At 47.6% G+C, this 19,141-nt stretch overlaps 8 protein-coding genes across 8 annotated transcripts; 6 read left to right on the plus strand and 2 right to left on the minus strand.

Annotated features, from left to right (window-relative positions):
* Positions 1-468: 468 nt before the first annotated feature.
* Positions 469-864, plus strand: N7537_004935 (uncharacterized protein; the record flags this gene model as incomplete). The annotated part of the gene is given in 2 exon segments (XM_056895992.1): positions 469-578; positions 591-864. 2 exon segments carry the CDS (start codon positions 469-471, stop codon positions 862-864), a joined length of 384 nt encoding a protein of 127 aa, XP_056755740.1.
* A 191-nt stretch (positions 865-1,055) lies between these two features.
* Positions 1,056-2,434, plus strand: N7537_004936 (putative bZIP transcription factor (MetR); the record flags this gene model as incomplete). Its single annotated transcript, XM_056895993.1, has 2 exons — positions 1,056-1,341; positions 1,845-2,434. 2 exons carry the CDS (start codon positions 1,056-1,058, stop codon positions 2,432-2,434), a joined length of 876 nt encoding a protein of 291 aa, XP_056755741.1.
* A 577-nt stretch (positions 2,435-3,011) lies between these two features.
* Positions 3,012-4,180, plus strand: N7537_004937 (uncharacterized protein; the record flags this gene model as incomplete). The annotated part of the gene is made up of 2 exons (XM_056895994.1): positions 3,012-3,134; positions 3,218-4,180. 2 exons carry the CDS (start codon positions 3,012-3,014, stop codon positions 4,178-4,180), a joined length of 1,086 nt encoding a protein of 361 aa, XP_056755742.1.
* A 1,831-nt stretch (positions 4,181-6,011) lies between these two features.
* N7537_004938 (MFS transporter) lies at positions 6,012-7,964 on the plus strand (the record flags this gene model as incomplete). The annotated part of the gene is made up of 3 exons (XM_056895995.1): positions 6,012-6,427; positions 6,514-7,632; positions 7,688-7,964. 3 exons carry the CDS (start codon positions 6,012-6,014, stop codon positions 7,962-7,964), a joined length of 1,812 nt encoding a protein of 603 aa, XP_056755743.1.
* A 1,358-nt stretch (positions 7,965-9,322) lies between these two features.
* N7537_004939 (uncharacterized protein) lies at positions 9,323-10,786 on the minus strand (the record flags this gene model as incomplete). Its single annotated transcript, XM_056895996.1, has 2 exons — positions 9,323-10,588; positions 10,667-10,786. The coding sequence occupies 2 exons, from the start codon at positions 10,784-10,786 to the stop codon at positions 9,323-9,325; spliced, it is 1,386 nt and encodes a 461-aa protein (XP_056755744.1).
* Positions 10,787-11,582: 796 nt separating this feature from the next.
* On the plus strand, positions 11,583-13,028 carry N7537_004940 (CENP-N/CHL4 family protein; the record flags this gene model as incomplete). Its single annotated transcript, XM_056895997.1, has 1 exon — positions 11,583-13,028. One exon carries the CDS (start codon positions 11,583-11,585, stop codon positions 13,026-13,028), a length of 1,446 nt encoding a protein of 481 aa, XP_056755745.1.
* Positions 13,029-13,606: 578 nt separating this feature from the next.
* N7537_004941 (uncharacterized protein) lies at positions 13,607-14,807 on the minus strand (the record flags this gene model as incomplete). The annotated part of the gene is made up of 5 exons (XM_056895998.1): positions 13,607-13,673; positions 13,862-14,100; positions 14,171-14,229; positions 14,320-14,489; positions 14,584-14,807. Coding segments are annotated over 5 exons (759 nt in total), but the record flags the coding sequence as incomplete, so codon positions are not given.
* A 727-nt stretch (positions 14,808-15,534) lies between these two features.
* Positions 15,535-16,830, plus strand: N7537_004942 (trafficking protein particle complex subunit 13; the record flags this gene model as incomplete). The annotated part of the gene is made up of 5 exons (XM_056895999.1): positions 15,535-15,601; positions 15,655-15,661; positions 15,721-15,844; positions 15,895-16,413; positions 16,537-16,830. 5 exons carry the CDS (start codon positions 15,535-15,537, stop codon positions 16,828-16,830), a joined length of 1,011 nt encoding a protein of 336 aa, XP_056755747.1.
* Between the last annotated feature and the right edge of the window lie 2,311 nt (positions 16,831-19,141).

Consider the following 19,141-nt stretch of genomic DNA (forward strand, 5'->3'; position numbering starts at 1 on the left):
TATGTATATCCCGTCTTAGTATGCTTGTATGTCAAGGGTTGGAATAATCCCCTAATGGTTAAGTAGTACTTTGTAGAGGAGGCACTAAAGATAAGACGATTAAAATGAGGTATGTTGATGAATAAGTCGGAGCGACTTCGGATAAACTAGGAATAACTTCACCTGAACACGAACAGCGTTTCCTCCAGGGCTGCCTTTGACGCTGACCAAGCCGGTGAGGTCCGCCAATCAGCGGTTGCAGACCCCGATTTCGGGCCCGCCGTTTCGGGGTCTGATTTGTATGAGAGCCGCGTTTGTCGCTAGGTTTATTGGAAGTACTACTACCTAGGAAAATGAGGAATTGAGGAGTAGTGCGTGATTCGTGATTCATGCAGTATTCATCTCATATCATACAGCATTGTATGCTAAAATTTATATAGAAATAATAATAATAATTAATCAGATCATCGTGGGATTTCCTAATCCGAAATGGAAACTTGGAACCGAAGATTTAACCTCGGTGGACTCCGATTCTCGGCCTTCGATCGGATTTCTATACAATTGTATACCATTCTTATATCCAAAGAGCGTGGGAAGGAGTAAAAAGGTAGAGTAAATTGGGAGAGAGAGGGAATACAGTTAATAGTTATAGGCATAGAATATTTCCCACAGAAACCAAATCCCCAGTGTCCGGATCGGGAGGCAAATGAAGCCCTGGGGCAAATTGGGGGGATTAATCATCATCCACCCCTCCGGCCCCGGGCTTCCCCCCCACTGAACATTCAAAGAAAAAACCCACTTGTGGCCCCAACTTCTCTCTTCTTCCCGGCTTCGATCCATTCTAACATCTCCAAAATCTCGATTCACACGAATCGAATTATCTAGCCACCTTGCAACAGGTGCTTCAACATCCATCGCACTCGCGACGAATCCGCCCCGAGCCGCATTCGGCATCTGAGTCACGTCTCTACTGCCTGCGCAACGCGCATTTCCACAAAGTCCAACGGCATCGAGAAAATCAGTTTGCGGTTTCTACCTCAACTGATCGTACCGGAAAATACGGGAAAGCCTTCATAATGGCCAACTACAATGGGCGTCGCATGCCCAACTTCTCGCAATACCTCGATGACTTGAACGCGATTCCCTCGCCGTATGACCAGGCCCAGCAGCAGCAACAGCAGCAGCAGACCACCTTCAACGATGAGGACCTGGCTTTGTTCACAAATACCGAGTTCTTCGAGTTCGACAAATTCACCGACTTTGGTGGTCTGCCTCCATTCCCCCAAGAAGACGAGAAGCACGAGGTCGTCTCAGACCAATCCGCGCACAATGCGGATCTGAAGTTCTTGGATTTCTTGAATGGTAAGTCTGGCTGATTTCGGTTCTTGTCATTCGCGTCGCTGGTTGAGTAGTCCCGAGTCTGAGCTGCGCGGTTGTCCCCTGATCACACCATACCCCGCGGACTTGTTCACAGTCGTTTCCTTGGGACCAATGTCTACACCTTGCATATTGTTTCATTGGTTGCTTTACGAATTCGTCATTCCTGCCTATTGCACGAGTCATGTCTTGGCTCGTCGCATTTTTGGCGCTTCGTGCGCTTCCTACCCTCAATATTATCCCATGTCCTTGCACAGCTTTGACCCCCATGGCTGAAAATTTTGAGCCCTGCATGTCATCCTTCCCGCGGCCCTAGCAGGGTTTTCTTCCACTCAAATTTGACTTGGGTCGTTGGCGTGAATGGTCTCCGCTATTACGCCATATCACGTGATCGACACCCCTTGCTCGGACTCAAACTACTCTTCGGGAAACCGAAACCTACGATGTGGATATTGTTGGAAATTGAATCAATGCTAATGGTTTTACAGCTGAGGGTCTCAATGACATGTCCGATTACCAGCCCGACCTGACCGGCTCCAACGTTCAGGTGCCCATGCACAATGCCCACTATTCGGGGCTTCCCTCCGTTCCTAGTGGGCCTGTGGCTGTAAACCAGGCACCAATTCAGCCTGCACCGATCAACACCGCCCCGAAGGTCGCCCCGGCCCCATCTGTTTCTATGTCGCCTTCTACTCCGGTTACTGGCACCAAGCGCAAGAACTCGGCAAATTCCACCCAGGAGAACGCCGAGGAGGCTAGTCGCCAGATGGCCGAGGAGGACAAGCGCCGCCGTAACACCGCTGCCAGTGCCCGTTTCCGTGTGAAGAAGAAGCAGCGTGAGGCTGCCCTCGAGCAGACCGTCAAGGAGACCACCGACAAGAATGATATTCTTGAGGCTCGCGTGTCTCAGCTCGAGCTGGAGAACCACTGGCTCCGTGGTCTGATCATGGAGAAGAACGGGGCCGACGAGCAGTCCGAGCAAGATATCTCCGATATGTTCAAGAAGTTCTTGGCATCACAGAAGGCCGATGGCTCAAGTATTTCCGACCTGAAGCGCGGTGTTGGCACTACTGTATGAAGCATTGCCCAATGCCAAAAGAGGAAAGAAGAAGAAAAAATTCGTCAAAAAATAAAAAAAAAGAAACCCCAGTCTTGTTTGATTGCCCTGCTACTTACTCTACTCTGCTGCTTCAGGTGGTGACAGTCCTGGGCTTTTCCCTGTTAGCCCCACCTCACTATCTTTGCTTTCTTGTTCATAGTGTTCTTTTTTCTAGCGATGTTATTTTCTTATTTTCTAGCAGCCAGAGCTACTTCAGATTTTTATCATCTGCGGGTCGAGGGGGTGGTGGGGGGATGGGTGATGTCTCTTCACGGCAGTTTTAAAGATTTAGATGCAAGTATTCATGTGTTTCAGCCCGGTTTTATGCCTGTCCAACTCTCCTAGAATATGTATTGAAACCCAGCGCCAGATAACCTCCCGCTTTAAGCTGTATTTTACATCTATGTTGCACTCTAACGCACAGACTAAGTTGCATATATGCCTGAGCTTGGCATTGACAACCGGATAATCCACCCGGCAGGCTCCACCCGGCCTCGCGGAATTCGACAAAAACAGAATCGATCATTGTTTGCTCCCATCCCCAGACTATTATCACATGCTAGACTTACTTAAACGCGCCTTGCGCAAACCATACACAAATGTGTATGGTCTAGACCATGCCGTCCTCAACATACAGCTCCCACAGCAGAGTATGTGGATGAACATGGGATACTGGGAGGTCAGTCAGCCCAAGTAAAGACCGTTTTAACAACTGCCTCGCCAAGTTTACCATCTTTGAATCCACACTGACCCACTTCATAGTACACAAATGACTTCCCAGAAGCATGCCAAGCACTCCTAGATCAGGTTCTCACGGCTGCGCTGTCAACGGAGAAGAAGTCCGCCGTGAGAATCCTAGATGTAGGGTGTGGCTGTGGTGATCAGTCGTTATACCTGACGAAGATTTTAAATCGCCCTTCCTCTACATCCCAGTCCGGTTCTGAGTCTGGAACTGGGACAGCAACCCCTGCTTCTTTCTCCAGTATTCCGTCTGATATTCAATCATCAAAGTCTGGCCTGCGCTATCGCTATAACAAGACCAACCTGCAATTTTCCTCTTTGCCACGCCTAGATTCCTACATCGGGATCACCCTGGAACCAGCGCAGGCTGCGCTCGGCTCAAGCCGCATTCACAATATGCAGCGAGAGAGCGAGGGCTTTATCCAGGCAGATATCTTCTGCGCAGACGCCTCAGTACCCAGCTCTTGGACTGGAGAGTTGAAGAAATCAATCACAGCTCTTGAAGAAACCTCAAACAAACAGATTGAAAATGAAAACGAAGACGCCTCTACATGGCTCCTAGCCCTGGACACGATATATCACTTCCGCCCCTCGCGCCTTCCTCTCTTGACCTATGCACACAACACCCTCAATGCCTCATTCATGGCCTTCGACTTGATAATATCTAATGATATAACCTGGTACGAAAAGATCCTTCTCCGACTGGTGTGCTGGGGAATGAACTCGCCATTCGGAAATTTCGTTTCCGAGAAGGAATACGTGGAGCTACTTGTTACAGCTGGGTATAATCCTGCTTTTATTCAGATCCGAGATGTCTCACAGCACATTTTTGGCGGGCTGGCGGGTTTCATTAAGCGCAGAGCGGAGGAGGCGAGGCCTTTTGGGGTTAAATTGGGGAAATTCCGTGTGGCGAGGTTTGCTTTCGCGTGGTGGGCTAAGAGGAGGGTTGTTAGGGGTGTTGTTGTTGTGGTGAGGAAAGAGTGAGCGTTTGTATGGTCCAGTGGGCGGCTGCCTTGTGTGTCAGTATGTATTAGATCAGCTGGGAGAGAAAATCAGGTCTCAACTCAAAAGGCGACCTAATCAGCCATGTCGTAATAAACTGTGGTGATATCGCCTTCAAAAATGGATAGTCCCAACCAATGCACTCTGATAGAACACTAGATGACGAAAAAGGAGGAAAGCGAGGCTTCCTCATTAATCCTTCCACTTGGAATCTGCACTCGTCTACATGACCAGAGAGTCCTACCCAGCTAGAAAACCATATATTCCTCCGGGCTTGCATTGTCAAAAGACCAATAAACAATGCCATTGTCCTTTCATATACAGATAGATCAAGGGCTCATCAAAAGGACGCCCTAAGTGCTTCGCCTGACTCAGTTCTCTAGCCATGGGCTGCTTAGTAGGTCAACGGGACCAGCCAAAAAGCTCATGAATAGCCTTCGAGTCAGCATGAGCAGTATGCTGTGCTTGCACGTGGCCCTCCAGATGGCCTGCATACGGGTTAATACCACCGGCAACGATGTGGCCAAACTTATTTTACAATTGGGCGTGACAACAGGCAATGGCCTATTTTTCTTATTCAGCTAGACGGTTCTTATACACTGAAATTGCTCATGTTTGGGAAATGAATGACCCCTTCAGTGTTGGAGCTCTGAAAGATGCGGTTGCTACCGCACAGAAGGAAGTCAATGGATAGAGAAATTTGGGAAGCCAGTCAAATGCTTCCCTTCCAACCTTACGTCGCCAGGTTCTACACTTTCATCGTGGTCATCTGGCGCTTCTCTAAAAAAATATCTGGCAGTAGCTCATCAACCCTCTGCCCAAAGACCCTGGGAATGTGTCTAACGGACCAGCACTACGTCATCCCGGTGTCTCACCTTGCGTCTTGTATGTTGGTGCATGCCGACACTAATCATTAGGGTAGACTTTAAAGTTGCCAATGGCTTGTATGACCATGGTGTTGCGTTGAACAAGTCTTCGAGGTTGGACTTTATGGAAGGTTATACGGAAGACGATTTGAAAGATTTGAGCAAGGATGGTCGTTCGGAAATTTGATGCATTATTAATCGGAGTACTCCGTACTCCGTCCGGAGTATATAGTGGGTGCTTCGTTGTGGAGCATAGATGCCTAATCTCCACTCCAGGCTTGAAGGGTATATGGTATGGTATGGTGTACTCCGTACCTAACATCAAGTGTGTGAAGAATTTGTTATTAATACAACATCTGCTTGGTCATATACTAATATAGTACTTAATATAGTAACTTGGAAAGGACGTGCAAGCCTCCCGCGTGGCGATTTGATTCATAATGACGTAGTGAGGCGGTGGCTCCCTCGATGACTCCAGAGCTATCTGCTTCAGTAAATTCCGAGCTCCTGAGGAAGAGAAGATTGAGGATTTACATGATTGCCAGTCGTATTTGACAAATTGCCAATATTTTAATCAACTCGATAACTAGTTAACTAACTAATGTAGTGTTTTAGTTACTAATTGCTTGGGAGGTTCTCATGCTAACATCCGTCTTAGCCGATAAGTTCGGCAGTTTGGCCGAGGCCGAAGCCGCTTAGTGGTGGGTCTAGACGATCATAGTTGCATTCGGCGCTCCTATTTTTTTGGTGAAGTTTCTATAAACAAATTGTCCGCTCTTGGATGGCGAAAAAAAAGCTTTTTTTCCCCTACATAATCCAGGCACCCGGTACCTTTCCGATCTTTCTGACAGTCCCAACAGGGGAATAAAGTGACTGCAGCCAAGAAGATCTGCAAGATCGGCCCCGACTATAACCTCCGAATTCATAAAGCGGCCACCATTGGCAATATGGCCGATCAGCTACCTGAGGCCGAAGGGTCACATCTGTCGAGCGAAAAGCCACGGACTTCAGCTGAGATAGAGAGACAAGCTACGTCAGGCTCTATCGGATCATCGACCGGCTCAAGCGTCTCCTCTGTATATGACCCGCAGGTGCATCGGCTACAATCGCGGAACACAGAGCTGGACTTGGAACGTCATCGGACCGGGACATCGAGAGCATTAAGCAGGACTGAGACACAACGCGCCCAGCATGCGCTCACTGTTGGCGAGAGTCTTCGGTCGCGACCGTCGCGGGCACCATTGCCAGCTTTTGGTGGGGACAAGCCCTACCCTCCACCTCTCCCTGCGCGGGAAGATTACGTCGTGGAGTTCGATGGACCTGATGACCCATTATACCCGCTGAACTGGCCTGTGAAGAAGAAGTGAGTCGTTTCATCACGCATGTGCAGATCGTACTGCGCATTCAACTTACTACATTTATACTCCAGTATTAACTTTTTTACTCTAGATCCTACATTAGTGCCATCCTTGCCTTCACCAGTATTTGCTCCACCTTCGATTCCGCTGTTTTTAGTGCTTCGTCTAGTAATGTGTCGCAACACTTCAGCGTTGGCCTCGAAGTCGCCGTTCTCTCCAGCTCTCTATACATCATCGGCTACGCCTCAGGTCCCCTGATATGGGCTCCCCTATCTGAACTCCAGGGCCGTCGTATCCCCATCATCATCGCCATGTTCGGATTTGGCGTCTTCAATATCGCAGTGGCAGTCGCAAAGGACTTGCAGACACTCATGATTTGCCGATTCTTCTGTGGTATCTTTGGCAGTTGTCCATTGGCAGTTGTGGCTGCTGTTTTCTCTGATATCTGGGACAACCGCACCCGTGGTGTTGCCATTGCCATATTCTCCTCGACGGTGTTCCTAGGTCCTCTCCTGGCACCTTTCATTGGAGGTTTCATTAACATGTCTTATCTCGGCTGGCGCTGGACCGCCTACATCCCTGCCTTTATGGGCTTCGCCGCTTTCCTTTTGAACATTTTCTTCCTAAAGGAGTCGTACCCACCTGTTGTCCTTGTGGCTAAGGCCTCGGAGCTACGTCGCCGGACTAAGAACTGGGGAATTCACGCGAAGCAAGAGGAAATCGAGGTCGATCTTCGAGAGCTGATCGTAAACAACTTCTCTCGCCCGCTTCGACTACTTTTTAACGAGCCTTTGATCCTAGCCGTCACCATCTACCTAAGTTTTATCTATGGGTTGCTCTACTGCTTCCTGACCGCCTACACCCTGGTCTTCCAGGGTGTTTACGGTATGAACGCTGGTGTCGGAGGTCTCCCACTCTTCGGCATGGTGGTCGGTCTGTTCACTGCCGCGACTTATATCATCGTCTCCAGCAAGGCATACAACAAGAAACTCGACATGAATGGTGGTGTGCCCGTCCCCGAATGGCGTCTCCCACCCGTGATAGTCGGCGGTGGTCTCTTCGCTGCTGGACTCTTCTGGTTTGGATGGACTGGTTTCAATGGTACCATCCACTGGATTGTGCCTACCCTTAGTGGCCTATTTACTGGATTTGGGCTTCTGATCATTTTCATTCAATTGTTCAACTATCTGATTGACACATATCTCATGTTGTATGTCATGCTCTCCGTTCCCGCAACTGATGGACTTATCTAACATATTATACAGCGCCGCATCGGCTATCGCAGCAAACACATTCTGCCGCTCGATGGTGGCAGCCAGCTTCCCCCTTTTCTCACGCCAGATGTTCCAAGGAATGGGTATCCAGTGGGCTTCCACGCTTCTTGGATGTGTCGCGGCCGTCCTTGTTCCGATTCCCATTGGTTTTTACTTCTTCGGTAAGAGGCTAAGGATGAAGAGCAAGTTCGCGCCATTTTATGAAGCGGTCCAGGAAGGACACGCGGCTGAAAATGCCGAAGAACAGGCGGAGGTTGTGCGCCGGTAATGAACATATAATTGCTTTGCTCTTGTATATTATCATATTCCCATTAGGGAAATGTAATTATAAAAGTCAATATTTTAGCGTTTATGTTTTGCATGTCTCAATAAAGCAATCTTGATTCAAACATCGTCCATTCTGAGTATGGCAGAAAAACTGTAAATGTCAGATAGAGACCACATCCAAATAATTACTGATTTACTATCTAAACCAATTTGTGTTTTATAGATAGCCTACATTTTCAAGTCCGCGAGGCATAGAGATGGAGACCTCAAGAAGGTGGTGACCTTGTCGTTGAATCGAGTAATACACGCAGTAAAAGACGGCCTGGTCGTGATGTATTATCCATCTGAATTGCGCGATACACGGCCTACTATTCCAATATACTCTATCTCATCTATCTCTCGATACTATCACTAGATGTGGCCCTGCGTACAGATGCTTGTCTTTCCTCCTTTAGGTTTAAAACCCTTTACTTTGGACCGGTAGAACATATATATTACGTTCTAACCTTCGAACAGGGGCCCTCAGCTCTTTCTACGACCATGTCAAGGCCAACCCCGTGAACGCATCTAATGTCACCTTTCCTGATATACACAGTCCACAGCAGAATGCTACCTACTGTATCCCGTGGATTCCGAATGTGAGTTTGGCCATGCGCAAAGTTTAGCTATCAGTGGTTGTTTGCGAAATGGTCATTCCACACAGATAGTCCGCAGAAGGACTACAAGGTTGTTTCTTCTTGTGTACAGACACAATGTCAAACACGGGGAACTGTGGATGTTGTAGTGTCGTAGTATATCCTGATTACATTACATTACTCTATAGCCACTCGTTTCTTACATATATTCATATCTATAGTGCATCGTCGGCTCACCACCAACCTGTTGTGATGGAGTGTGTACTGATTTGAGCTCGAGTGTTGATAATTGTGGAGCGTGTGATGCATCAACGGTAAATATAAGATCAAGTTCTTAAGATATCGGCTATTTATAATACTCTACTGACGCCTTCGTTCCAATTAGTGCACTGGAATTCAACCCCATTCGACTTTCTGACTGGCGTAAAACAGGGTCCGTTGCCATGTACTCTTATTATCGCGCACCCGGTTTGTATAGGATTCTAGGCTGAACCTTGTTGTGAGCACGAGGTGGAAAGAGACAACGAGAGGAAGGGGATCCAAAGAAATGGCCCACAGACCACGGACTATGGCAGATTAGTTTATCATAGAAAAGTTAACTATATGTTGATGCGTTTATTGATATCATATACGCTATGTATGATGCGTCCAGGGGTTTATTGAGATTTATAAATGTGCGAAATGAATATGCAGACGAAAGCCTCGTTATGTTCGTGACAGGTCGTTATGAAGAGGACTCTTTCATCCAAGGCACCTCGACATCAAGAGCGTTGGCCACTCTTGTCGCAGAAGCGAGACACCCCTCGAGCAGAACCATCCCGTCCCAGCACCAACCGCCAACGAGCCAGACATTTCCATCTCCATTCTGCCAAAGCTGGCTCTTGTCATCTCCAGGCGTCTTCTGGCGGAAAATCTGGTTGACGATTTGTCTGCTGGTGGATGATCGCAAAACACGAGTGAATGTGGCAGTGTACAAGACCTTCTCGGGGTCAATCGGAGCGATAGGGCAAGTAGTGATGAGAGCGGATGACGGATGTTCATGGATCGTCTCAGTCGCCGTAGCATTTGAGCACATATGGAGGGGGTGAGGTGCTGATTCGCCGGGGTTTAAGGACACTTGCGCCCAGAGGGATTTGCTGGAATCCAGAATCCGAGAAAAGTCGCGGTGCACAACGGACTGAACGGTTGTTGTGGGGACGGCCTTCATTGCGCTTCGCAGAGGCTGGAAAATGGCGCCAACCACATCAGGAGTCACGGCCAGAACAACATGATCAAATAACTTTGAGCTGCTCTGGCCATCACGGGTATCTATCCAGCTCACTTGAACTCTTGTGCCGATATTCTCCACCGCTGTGACCTTCATGCCAAGTTTATACGTCAAGTCTTCGGATAGCTTTTGCTCGACATGCTGAACTCCACCAAGAACAGTGTAGTGCTTCTTACGGAATGTCCGTCTCCCATAACCGACTAGATCAAGAGCTGGGAAATCCATCAGCGCGTCGTGCGAGCAAGTTGCAACGCTCGCGAAAACCGGCAGGAAGTAGTTTTTCAGGTAGTAACTGGGCAACATAATCCTCTCCACATATTGTCGCAGAGATTCCTCCGTGCCAGACGACTCCAGTGTTTTGGGCGCTACAAAGAAGCAGCAGGCTTTGAACCAATAATAGCATATTGCCAGATAGCACATTTCGATCAGCCACCCAATCCATGATAAGCCCTCCGGACGCAAGGGAGGTAATTGGTGGTTATTTGAGGAATGCATGTAGTACGGGGAGGCTTGGTTTATGGTATTTTCTGGTAGTGTCGACAGGGAGTAAATAAACCGTAGCGAGCCATAGGGGATACCGAAATAATCGTACATGCGCTTGAGACTTTCGTAGTATCCGTCGGCGAATGTGCGCATGGGAAGATCGAGGCGTTCGAACTTTGCGCCTCCGCCATCCTGGGTTGTGAGGTTGTATGACGCGGAGTCGAGCGAAAGTTTGTCTTGCTGTGTGTTTTTGTTGGGATTAGCTTTAGCTCGCGCGTGAGGTATCGCAGGTTCCATTTTTTTTTTTTTTTTTTTTACCTTTTCAAATACTTCGACGTCGAATCTCCCCCGAGAGTCATTTCTGAGCATGTATGCGACCACTAACCCAGCCATGCCCGTGCCAATTACGGCAACATTTTTGCGCTCGTTCGCCCCCATGGTGAAGGAGGGAAAGGTTGATTCACAGATTCAGGTGCGGAAGAGCGTATATGATCATTCCCCGGGTTGAGGGGAAGTTATTAAGAAATTCGCTTAAAAGCTGACCGTGGTCATGCAACTTCCAACATTTCAACCATTTCAACTTTGGCCTTGTGACAAAAGTTAATCGTTGACCCACATTTATGTGAGCTGGAACGCCTCGGTCTAATTTCTTATGCACTCTGATCTATTATGCAGAGTACAATAATACATTTTATACATATCAGTGATAGGCCCATTTGATGATCTCAGACCGCTAAACACCCTGAGATGAATGGCGTTGGGAGCAAAAGAGAATAAAGGATAAGAAATACGAATGCCGGGATAAATTGGCACCAAACCTTGGTGTGAACGAAGGATAAGATTAGCGGGAAATGCAGTGGCTAGTATAGCAGCCTATGTTGGACTTAAGCTGCAGTGTATTCTCTTCTCTTCTTTGTTGACTTTTGGAAAGTCTTGAAGCTTTTTTTGGGGGGAAATCAATTCGTCTGTATTTGTACAAGTCTTGGCTCAGGTAATGGATGAACCTCGGGATCCATGGATCAACGCCCAGATGACATAATCGGGTTGATCTCAATCCTTATCGGCTTATCATCACGTGTGTACTTGTTGACGCGTGATTTGGAATTTGGACTCGAGAAACTGGCTAAGCACGGGAACAGATCAAGATATGGATCTAGAGGCATGCGCCTGCTATTGATATAAGACGATCTTGAATCCCCCCAGGTATTGGCACAATACCTTGTGAACTACGGCCATGGCGCGTCCTAAAGCAGTCCGCGCCCCGACAACAGCGAGTCTTCCAAATAACCTCCGCATTCCCTCATCGACTCCGTCCCTCACAAAATCCCTGGGAAAACTATCCAGACAAGCACTGCTGGACCTGGCATTTACGTGGCTTGACGATCGCAACATTGCCTCATTTCCACCATACCTACAGGCCGACGAAGATAACCCCGACGATGACGAAGCCCTCCCATACCCCGCGGGGGAGACAATCGAAGAAGTCCGCCAGGTATATGAAGATCTGCAGGACCGAAAGGGCGCAAAGCGCGAAGTTCTCGAACGAATCCTAGAAGGCGATTGGCGGCATGGAATCACCTTGCGCCAGCTAGCCATGGCAGACCTCCGCTACATGGACGACCACCCCGCCAGCCTTCGATGGACCGCGCTCGAGCTGAGTCGTATTGATACCAAGCGCAAGAACTCCCAAAAGATGCCACCCGCTGACTGGTCCGGTTCTGTACCGCGCATGCAAGCGGCAACGTTTGTGCAAGGCCTACAACGAGAAATCTCCCCATTGGTCAAGGCCCACTACCACCTCGCCCACTCGGCAACACTGCCGCTGACATTCTTACGTATCTTCGTCGTCGACTCACCATATCAATCCCCTAGACAGGCCGCCGAGATCTTCACTGACTCGTCCCGAGTCATCTACGTCGCTTTCCCAGATAGTTGCCCTTACGTCTACACTTCCATAGCAGCATCCACGGGATCAAAAGCTGCCCCTTCGCCAAGTTCAGTGGCTACAGATACCAGAACTCTTCAGCGTCTGGTGCGCGATTCCATTCCCAAAGCTTTATCTCGCCCACAGGAACGATTTTCTCTGCAGGCGACATCCCTGGCAGCAAAGAATCTGCCTACGCTCCTAGCCCTCCGAGGACCTGGGCGATCAACGGCATCCAATGGCGCCTTCAGCATCTTTGCAGACGCAGCCATTGAAGGAAGTCCGTTGGACCCTCGACCTTCCAATACAGTCTCGCCCGAAGAGCATATTCAAACGAGTCATTCCGGCCCAGCAGAAGGCAAGGAAAACACAAATGGCTCCGCGGCAAAACGAAGATCCAGCAGTATTGATACAGTCCCCGTATCTCCAGATTCTAAGAAACGCCGCCTAGCCATCCACTCTCGATTTGGGACATTGGGGTCATCACTCGCCCCAGCACCGCTGGACCGACTTGATATCCGACTCCTCGACACAGCGGGCTCTAATGAGGAACAAGATGATGATGTTGATGATTCTATGTCTACCTTACCTGCTGTGTCACTCACTTTCTCTGGCTCCGATGTCATTGGGGGGATTCGCAAACTTGCCGAGTTAGGCATCGTTGACCCTGAGCGTATGCCGTCGTGGATGACTGGCGAGGAAGGTGTTAGTGTTGCGACTGTTCGCCTGGGTCAACGGCTTCAAAGGGATATATAGAAGAACCTGTGTTTGGTGTTCTTGGATTTTGGGGAGTTGAGAAGCTTGATGTTTCTTTTTTTTTTTTTGTTTCTTGGGCCGTTGGGGCTTAATGTGATACCCGGATTTGAGATCAATGGATCATTTTTGTTGCTTTTTTGGGTTTACCAGTAAGAGTGAAATTGTAAGATCTTCCAACCGAGGGTAGTAACAATTGTATGTAGCTTACACTCGATATTGAAGATTGTAAGAAAAGATATTATATTCATTTGGATGTATCCAGCATAAAAAAACTCTATCCAAGTACAGCACTGAGCACCAGTATTTCTGCGATAAAAGAACACCACAAGGTGACTCCCGTTATTCCAGGCCGGGTAATAAAGTAATCCATGCTTGGACTTGCACCGGCTAAGAGTGAGCATCACTCAATGATAGATTTCTCAAGGCGAACCATTCCCAACACCATCCTCCAAAAACAAACTGACTCGAAGTAAAAGGTTAAAGATAAGAAGACACCACAACAAGAGATAATTCCGCAACAGAACTGTTTCTCGCTCTTACATGCCTATAGAGATTTGTATGATGGCACGTCGCCTAGTTCAGTCCAAGAAGCACATTGTTAGCAGGAGTTCCTCTGGGGGGCCATAGGTCAAGATGTGTGATGGACTGTAAGCATACTAGTTGTCGCCCACGTTCGGATGTTTCGGTATACTACAACGTTCCTCGGTTCCGACAGCCTTTCCGGTGGAATGGGGGGTTTCGTGTTCGTCGCCCTTCCATAGGACTTTGCTACATGCGGACAGCTGTTAAATTTCAGGTTCTTCTTAGGGCTCGGACAAATTGTCATCACTTACCAGTAGAGACAACGGACAGCATCATTGGATGCCTGCATAGTGGCTTCCCATTTCCCGAAGCAGGCCTGATGAAAATTGCTGCCGCAGTCCTGACACCAAGTGGTTTTCTCGTTAGGTTTGAAGTCGTAGAAACAAATTGGGCATTCGCCCTCGATTGGCTTCCTGTCTCCGGTGGAAGTAAGGGCGGTGGTATTCAGTTTTCGTTTCAAGGATAACGTAGCAAGCATCTCGCGTAGTTCCTGATTAAGCAAGTGCGTTAGTGATATATATAGACAGAATGATGCTTGGCTAGGATTTGCAGAGACTCACAGATGGCAAAAATGAGCGCTGGTACCTCAATTCTCCAATAACATTCATCGCGGATAGGACTTAGCAACAGATTAGCAAAGAATAGAGAGTGGTAGTTGGACTGTAAGGGACAGAGTAGGTATGTATTTGTTGAGTTGTTTGAGACTTACCAAAGCACATGTGCTTACACTGCACCTTCCGGAATCTGACATCTGGACAGTCACAGGTGGGCACTTTGCCAATGATGGTTCTGTAGATGTTGCCAGTCGACCCAACAACTTCGAATGAGATTTTCGGAACGTCTTTGGTTCCGCCAATACCGTGTCTAATCATATACATGCTAAAAGCAACACTGATTAGCAAATCGAAGTATGCCATATTCGTCAATATTTACTTGCCTTTGACGTTTGGTGCGTTGCTCTCTTTCTATAAACTCGTCGGGAGGTGAGTTTAGCCATGGAAGCGCGCGTTTCTCAGACATGAGTACTTGGAAGGCACTGAGTGGAGTCCTCTTTGCAACTTGAGCTGGGTTCTCGGGCATAGGCTTGTGACTAGGACCAGCAGGCTCGACAGTGGGCTCGACTTTGGTGTCGAAAGTATCAGGGAGTGAGGGCCGCCCAGGAGAAGAGGAAGGTTTTATATCTTTTACATGGACAGGAACTTTAAGACATGGGATACTTCCATGATAGTATGGAAGATAGGATTTTCAAGGAAAGTGAACCACGGACAAAGCATGCATTGCAACATGTATGTATTACAGCAAGCAATATCTAGAGGCGGCTTTAAGCACGTGAAGTGTCATATGACTTTGCATGAAGTCTCATGAAGATGGGAATGGCCTTTGTTCTCAGTCGTGTTTGTTCTCCGTTCACTTTGGGTTTTTCATTATTGTAAAACAACCCTGATCGCAGTGGTCTGTACAGAAAGATACAGTAAATAGAGGAGTCTGTAGTGGACAGCACATCTATATCATGTACGTCCGTATGTCCGTATGTACTCGGCCCTAAAGAACTCTTGGAGGCTCCTTCCCCATTAGGTAGTAGATGCTCTATTTCCCAGGAAGATATGATGCCAATCAAATACGTTACATATGTATAAATCTAGGGTTCAACGCTTTCAGCAGGCATCTATATGTGGCCAGTCAGTAAAAAGAGACGAATAACCTAGAACATTTGAAGTCCCAGGTGGTATACTATTTGGGAAAGAGCGGGTGTTTGCACTGTTTGTTTGGGGTAGCTCCCTATCGCTATCAGCTCGTGGAGAACTGTGGACTTGTCCCTCTTTCATCAACAAGATGACGCTATACTGCAAAGCCCCGGATTACAGCTAATTCTTTCCCTCATTTCCACTTTGTCTCCTAGAACTTATCTTCGAACTTGTTCTCCATGTCACGTCCACGGGCTCTATCGGGTGCTGATGCTCCGAAGGAACCACATTCGGTCTCCCTCAAAGGTATGTGAATACAACCCATAGTTGGACTAGCAAGCTAATTATGGATTGATTAGTGTTGCGGTAATTCCAATCCTCAATATCCGTTGTGTTGATGGCAGCTCCTGACTCTCAATACGCAGCCTTGCGCGACCGTCACTTTCTTATCAGCATCCCCTCCCAACGTCCAACACCATAATCTCCTCGAAAGCCTCGTTAAGCTATCCGTCCGGTGACTCCGATGGTCAATTCATTTTAACACCTCTTGTGAGACGGCTACCAGACACCCCCAAGAAACTGTTCACTGATGCCAATAGCTTACTCTGCCCCCCTCCTTCGGATCCGTCTATGTCGGAGAAACCTTCGGATGCACACTCAGCGCGAACAACGAGATCCATGATGATGACAACGACAGACTCCTCACATCGGTGCGCATAGTAGCGGAAATGCAAACACCTTCGTCGGTCGCGGCACTAGAGTTAGAGCCAGCCAGTGACTCTGCATCAACAGACGGGCTCAAGATCGGCGAGTCATTACAAAAGATTGTACGGTTTGATTTGAAGGAAGAAGGAAATCATATACTAGCTGTCAGTGTCAGCTATACAGAGACAAAGATCGGCTCAGACTCGCAGGCGGCTAGTGGCCGGGTCAGGACCTTCCGAAAGTTATACCAGTTTGTGGCACAGCCCTGTTTGAGTGTTCGGACCAAGGCGTCCGAACTTCCGCCGCTCGAGGTAAATAATAAGTCACTCGGTCCATATGGGAAGACGAGGTTACTCCGGTTTGCCCTAGAAGCACAATTGGAAAACGTGGGTGAGGGTGCGGTGGTGGTCAAGGTATGAATTTCCTATCAATCCCTAGCGAATGAGTGGATTTTCCACGGAGAATCGCGGCTGTACCTGAAAACCGGGCTGGGCCGGAAATTCTCAACGATTTGGCTAACGTCGGGGGATGGATAGCAAACGAAATTAAATCCCAAGCCACCGTTCCAATCAAAATCCCTAAATTGGGACACCATGAACCCGGACATGTCACCCGCGGCACTGCCTACACTCAATCCACGGGATGTCTTACAGGTAGCATTTTTAGTGGAACAAGAAGAAGGCCAGAGCGAGGGTCTTGAGACACTTCAGAAGGACCTGCGACGGGACGGTCGTGCCACACTGGGTCAGTTGTCGATTGAATGGCGCGGCGCGATGGGAGACAAGGGGTTCCTGACGACGGGAAACCTGATGAGCCGGAAACGCACCTGAAACGCGGTGTGCAACCAATCCACTGGATCGCTTCCGCTACTGTATCATGATATGGACACCGATTTGGATTAGTGCATCCAGCCGCCGGGTTGCATGGAGGGCGCCGCAAGGGCGGCTTATACATATTTCCAATGGCCCACTTACACAATATTACCATTGGCATTGGCAGCAGCGTCCTAAATTGGGGTGTACAGTGTAATATATTGGGCTCTGAATATACCAACACAATCTATGAAGGCCTGACTCACTGCCTGAGGCTCTGGAATAGAGTCCAGTGCATTGGCCGATTTCCCCAACGCCATTAGCACGGAGCGGAAACCAGCCCATGCAGCCGACGCTTAATTTTTTTTTTGTCACACGGCAGTTGCCTCTCGGCAAGGAAGCTCCGGATATTTGCACACTTCAGCCGGGCATTTGCCCTATTCCACATAAGGCTTGCATAAAAGGGAAAAAAATGAAACGGGAATTCGTCCTCGGCCCAAGGCCACGTACTCTACGGGATGCTACATATAGAAATGATATTTCGGGTATGTATACATGTAAAGGTCTTTTAGAGCCCAGGTTCGATAATTATGGAGTTATAGAAAGAGTCTAGACTGTGGCTGATCAATGGGGTTCAGCTGTTTACAATTGTTTTTGTTGCCCGATCTGTAAAGATCATTATCTACAATCTGTGTCTCACACAAACTTCTATTTTAGTTTCACTCATCTTTCTATAATTAAATTTTTAGCATCTTTTTTTGGTTTGCGAAGATATGGATTTCAGACTACAAACTGTTTATCTGCTCCCACCGCCTCTTCTCTCCAATTGAATACACACCGTTGACCGCATTGGTTATATGCAAGTACTAATGCACACGGGGAGATGGTTGGAATAACCTTGCCCGAAATCCTGGGATGCGACCAGTCGAAAAGGGCTATCAGTGCAGGGGAGGCCCCTGTGTCACGTATGGGTACCAGCCGTGCTCATGGCGTTCAATAAACATGTATTTGGACTATACTCTGTACTAGTAATAGTACAGGGTAAGTATAGTGGTCTTGTGGACTGGTGTTTATTAGTCCACAGGTGATATTTAGATAGCCACACACGTGGTTATAGATATAGAGTACTACACTATGTAAGGATACAGAGATCCTCGGGGGATCCAATGGAATACTGACACTGGAACGAACTGTGGAATTTCCCGTAATCATATTCCAAAGGTTTTATTATGAAATCGATACCGTGGAAACCCAAGCGATGCTTTCTTTCACCATTTGCTCCACATTGTCCAACTATAGTATTGATCATCTCCCCGGGACAACTCACTCCACTTGGTGACTCCTGACTCGAAATTCCATTCTGTACGAAATACATCTATGGTATCAATTGATGTTATGCACAGAAAAACACTTCTACGGAGTATTCTACTGCGTAGAATAAACGTTGGGAATATAAGTAGAAAAAAGAAAACAAGCCGTTGAGCGTACTCCGCAATCTAAAAAAGGAAGATTCCCACGAGGGAAACGGTAAAGTAAGAGCCCACAAACTCCCAAGACCTCGGTTCCCGATAATCCCCCTGAAAGTCATATAAAAAAGAATGACATTGTGGCGTATCAAGCCAAAACCCCCTAAAAAGAATGATCATGTCTCAATGTCTCGACAGAAAATGAAATCCTTCACCCCATAGTATATCAGTTGAACTTCGTTAAAAAAAGGATCAGCCAAGACCCGCTTGCATTATCCGAAGCTCAAAGCTCAACCATGGATCACGGGCCTCTAACCCCCTGGGGCTGATGCAATAGTTCCAAGGGCCTTTTTTCTTTTTAAGTCATCTATATAGGTATTGAAATAGGGGAATACCCAGGTATATACATATGTAGCTACACAGCAGTTAATATAGACATGAACAGCGAACCCGTATTATGGGTATATACCCCGGAAGTCTGGATCCCTTTAGAGTCTGGGCACATGCAGGTTACAGTGTCAATTAGTCTGCATGGATGCTAGGGCTGTGAATGGCCCGCGCCCTTGACTCCTTTGACCTAACTTTGGGACTTGACATGGGCAACACTTACCATTTTTATACAAGTGGAGTACTAAGTAGAGATGTGCGCACATTTAAATGTCGGGTTCTAGTAACATTACCACGCCTACGCAACCACCCGTTATCCTAGGGGGAAAAAAAAGAAAGAGAAAAAAAAAAAAAAAGAAAAGACTGAAATATATATGAAGACAAGGAAAATATTTGGGTAGAAAATAATACATCGAAATACAATAAACAGAATAAAAAGATAATCACAGAACTCCTTTTTTAATACGTTCGACCTT

Source organism: Penicillium hordei (assembly GCF_028827395.1).
Source record: "Penicillium hordei strain IBT 12815 chromosome Unknown utg000002l_segment0_segment0, whole genome shotgun sequence".
NCBI lineage: Eukaryota > Fungi > Ascomycota > Eurotiomycetes > Eurotiales > Aspergillaceae > Penicillium > Penicillium hordei.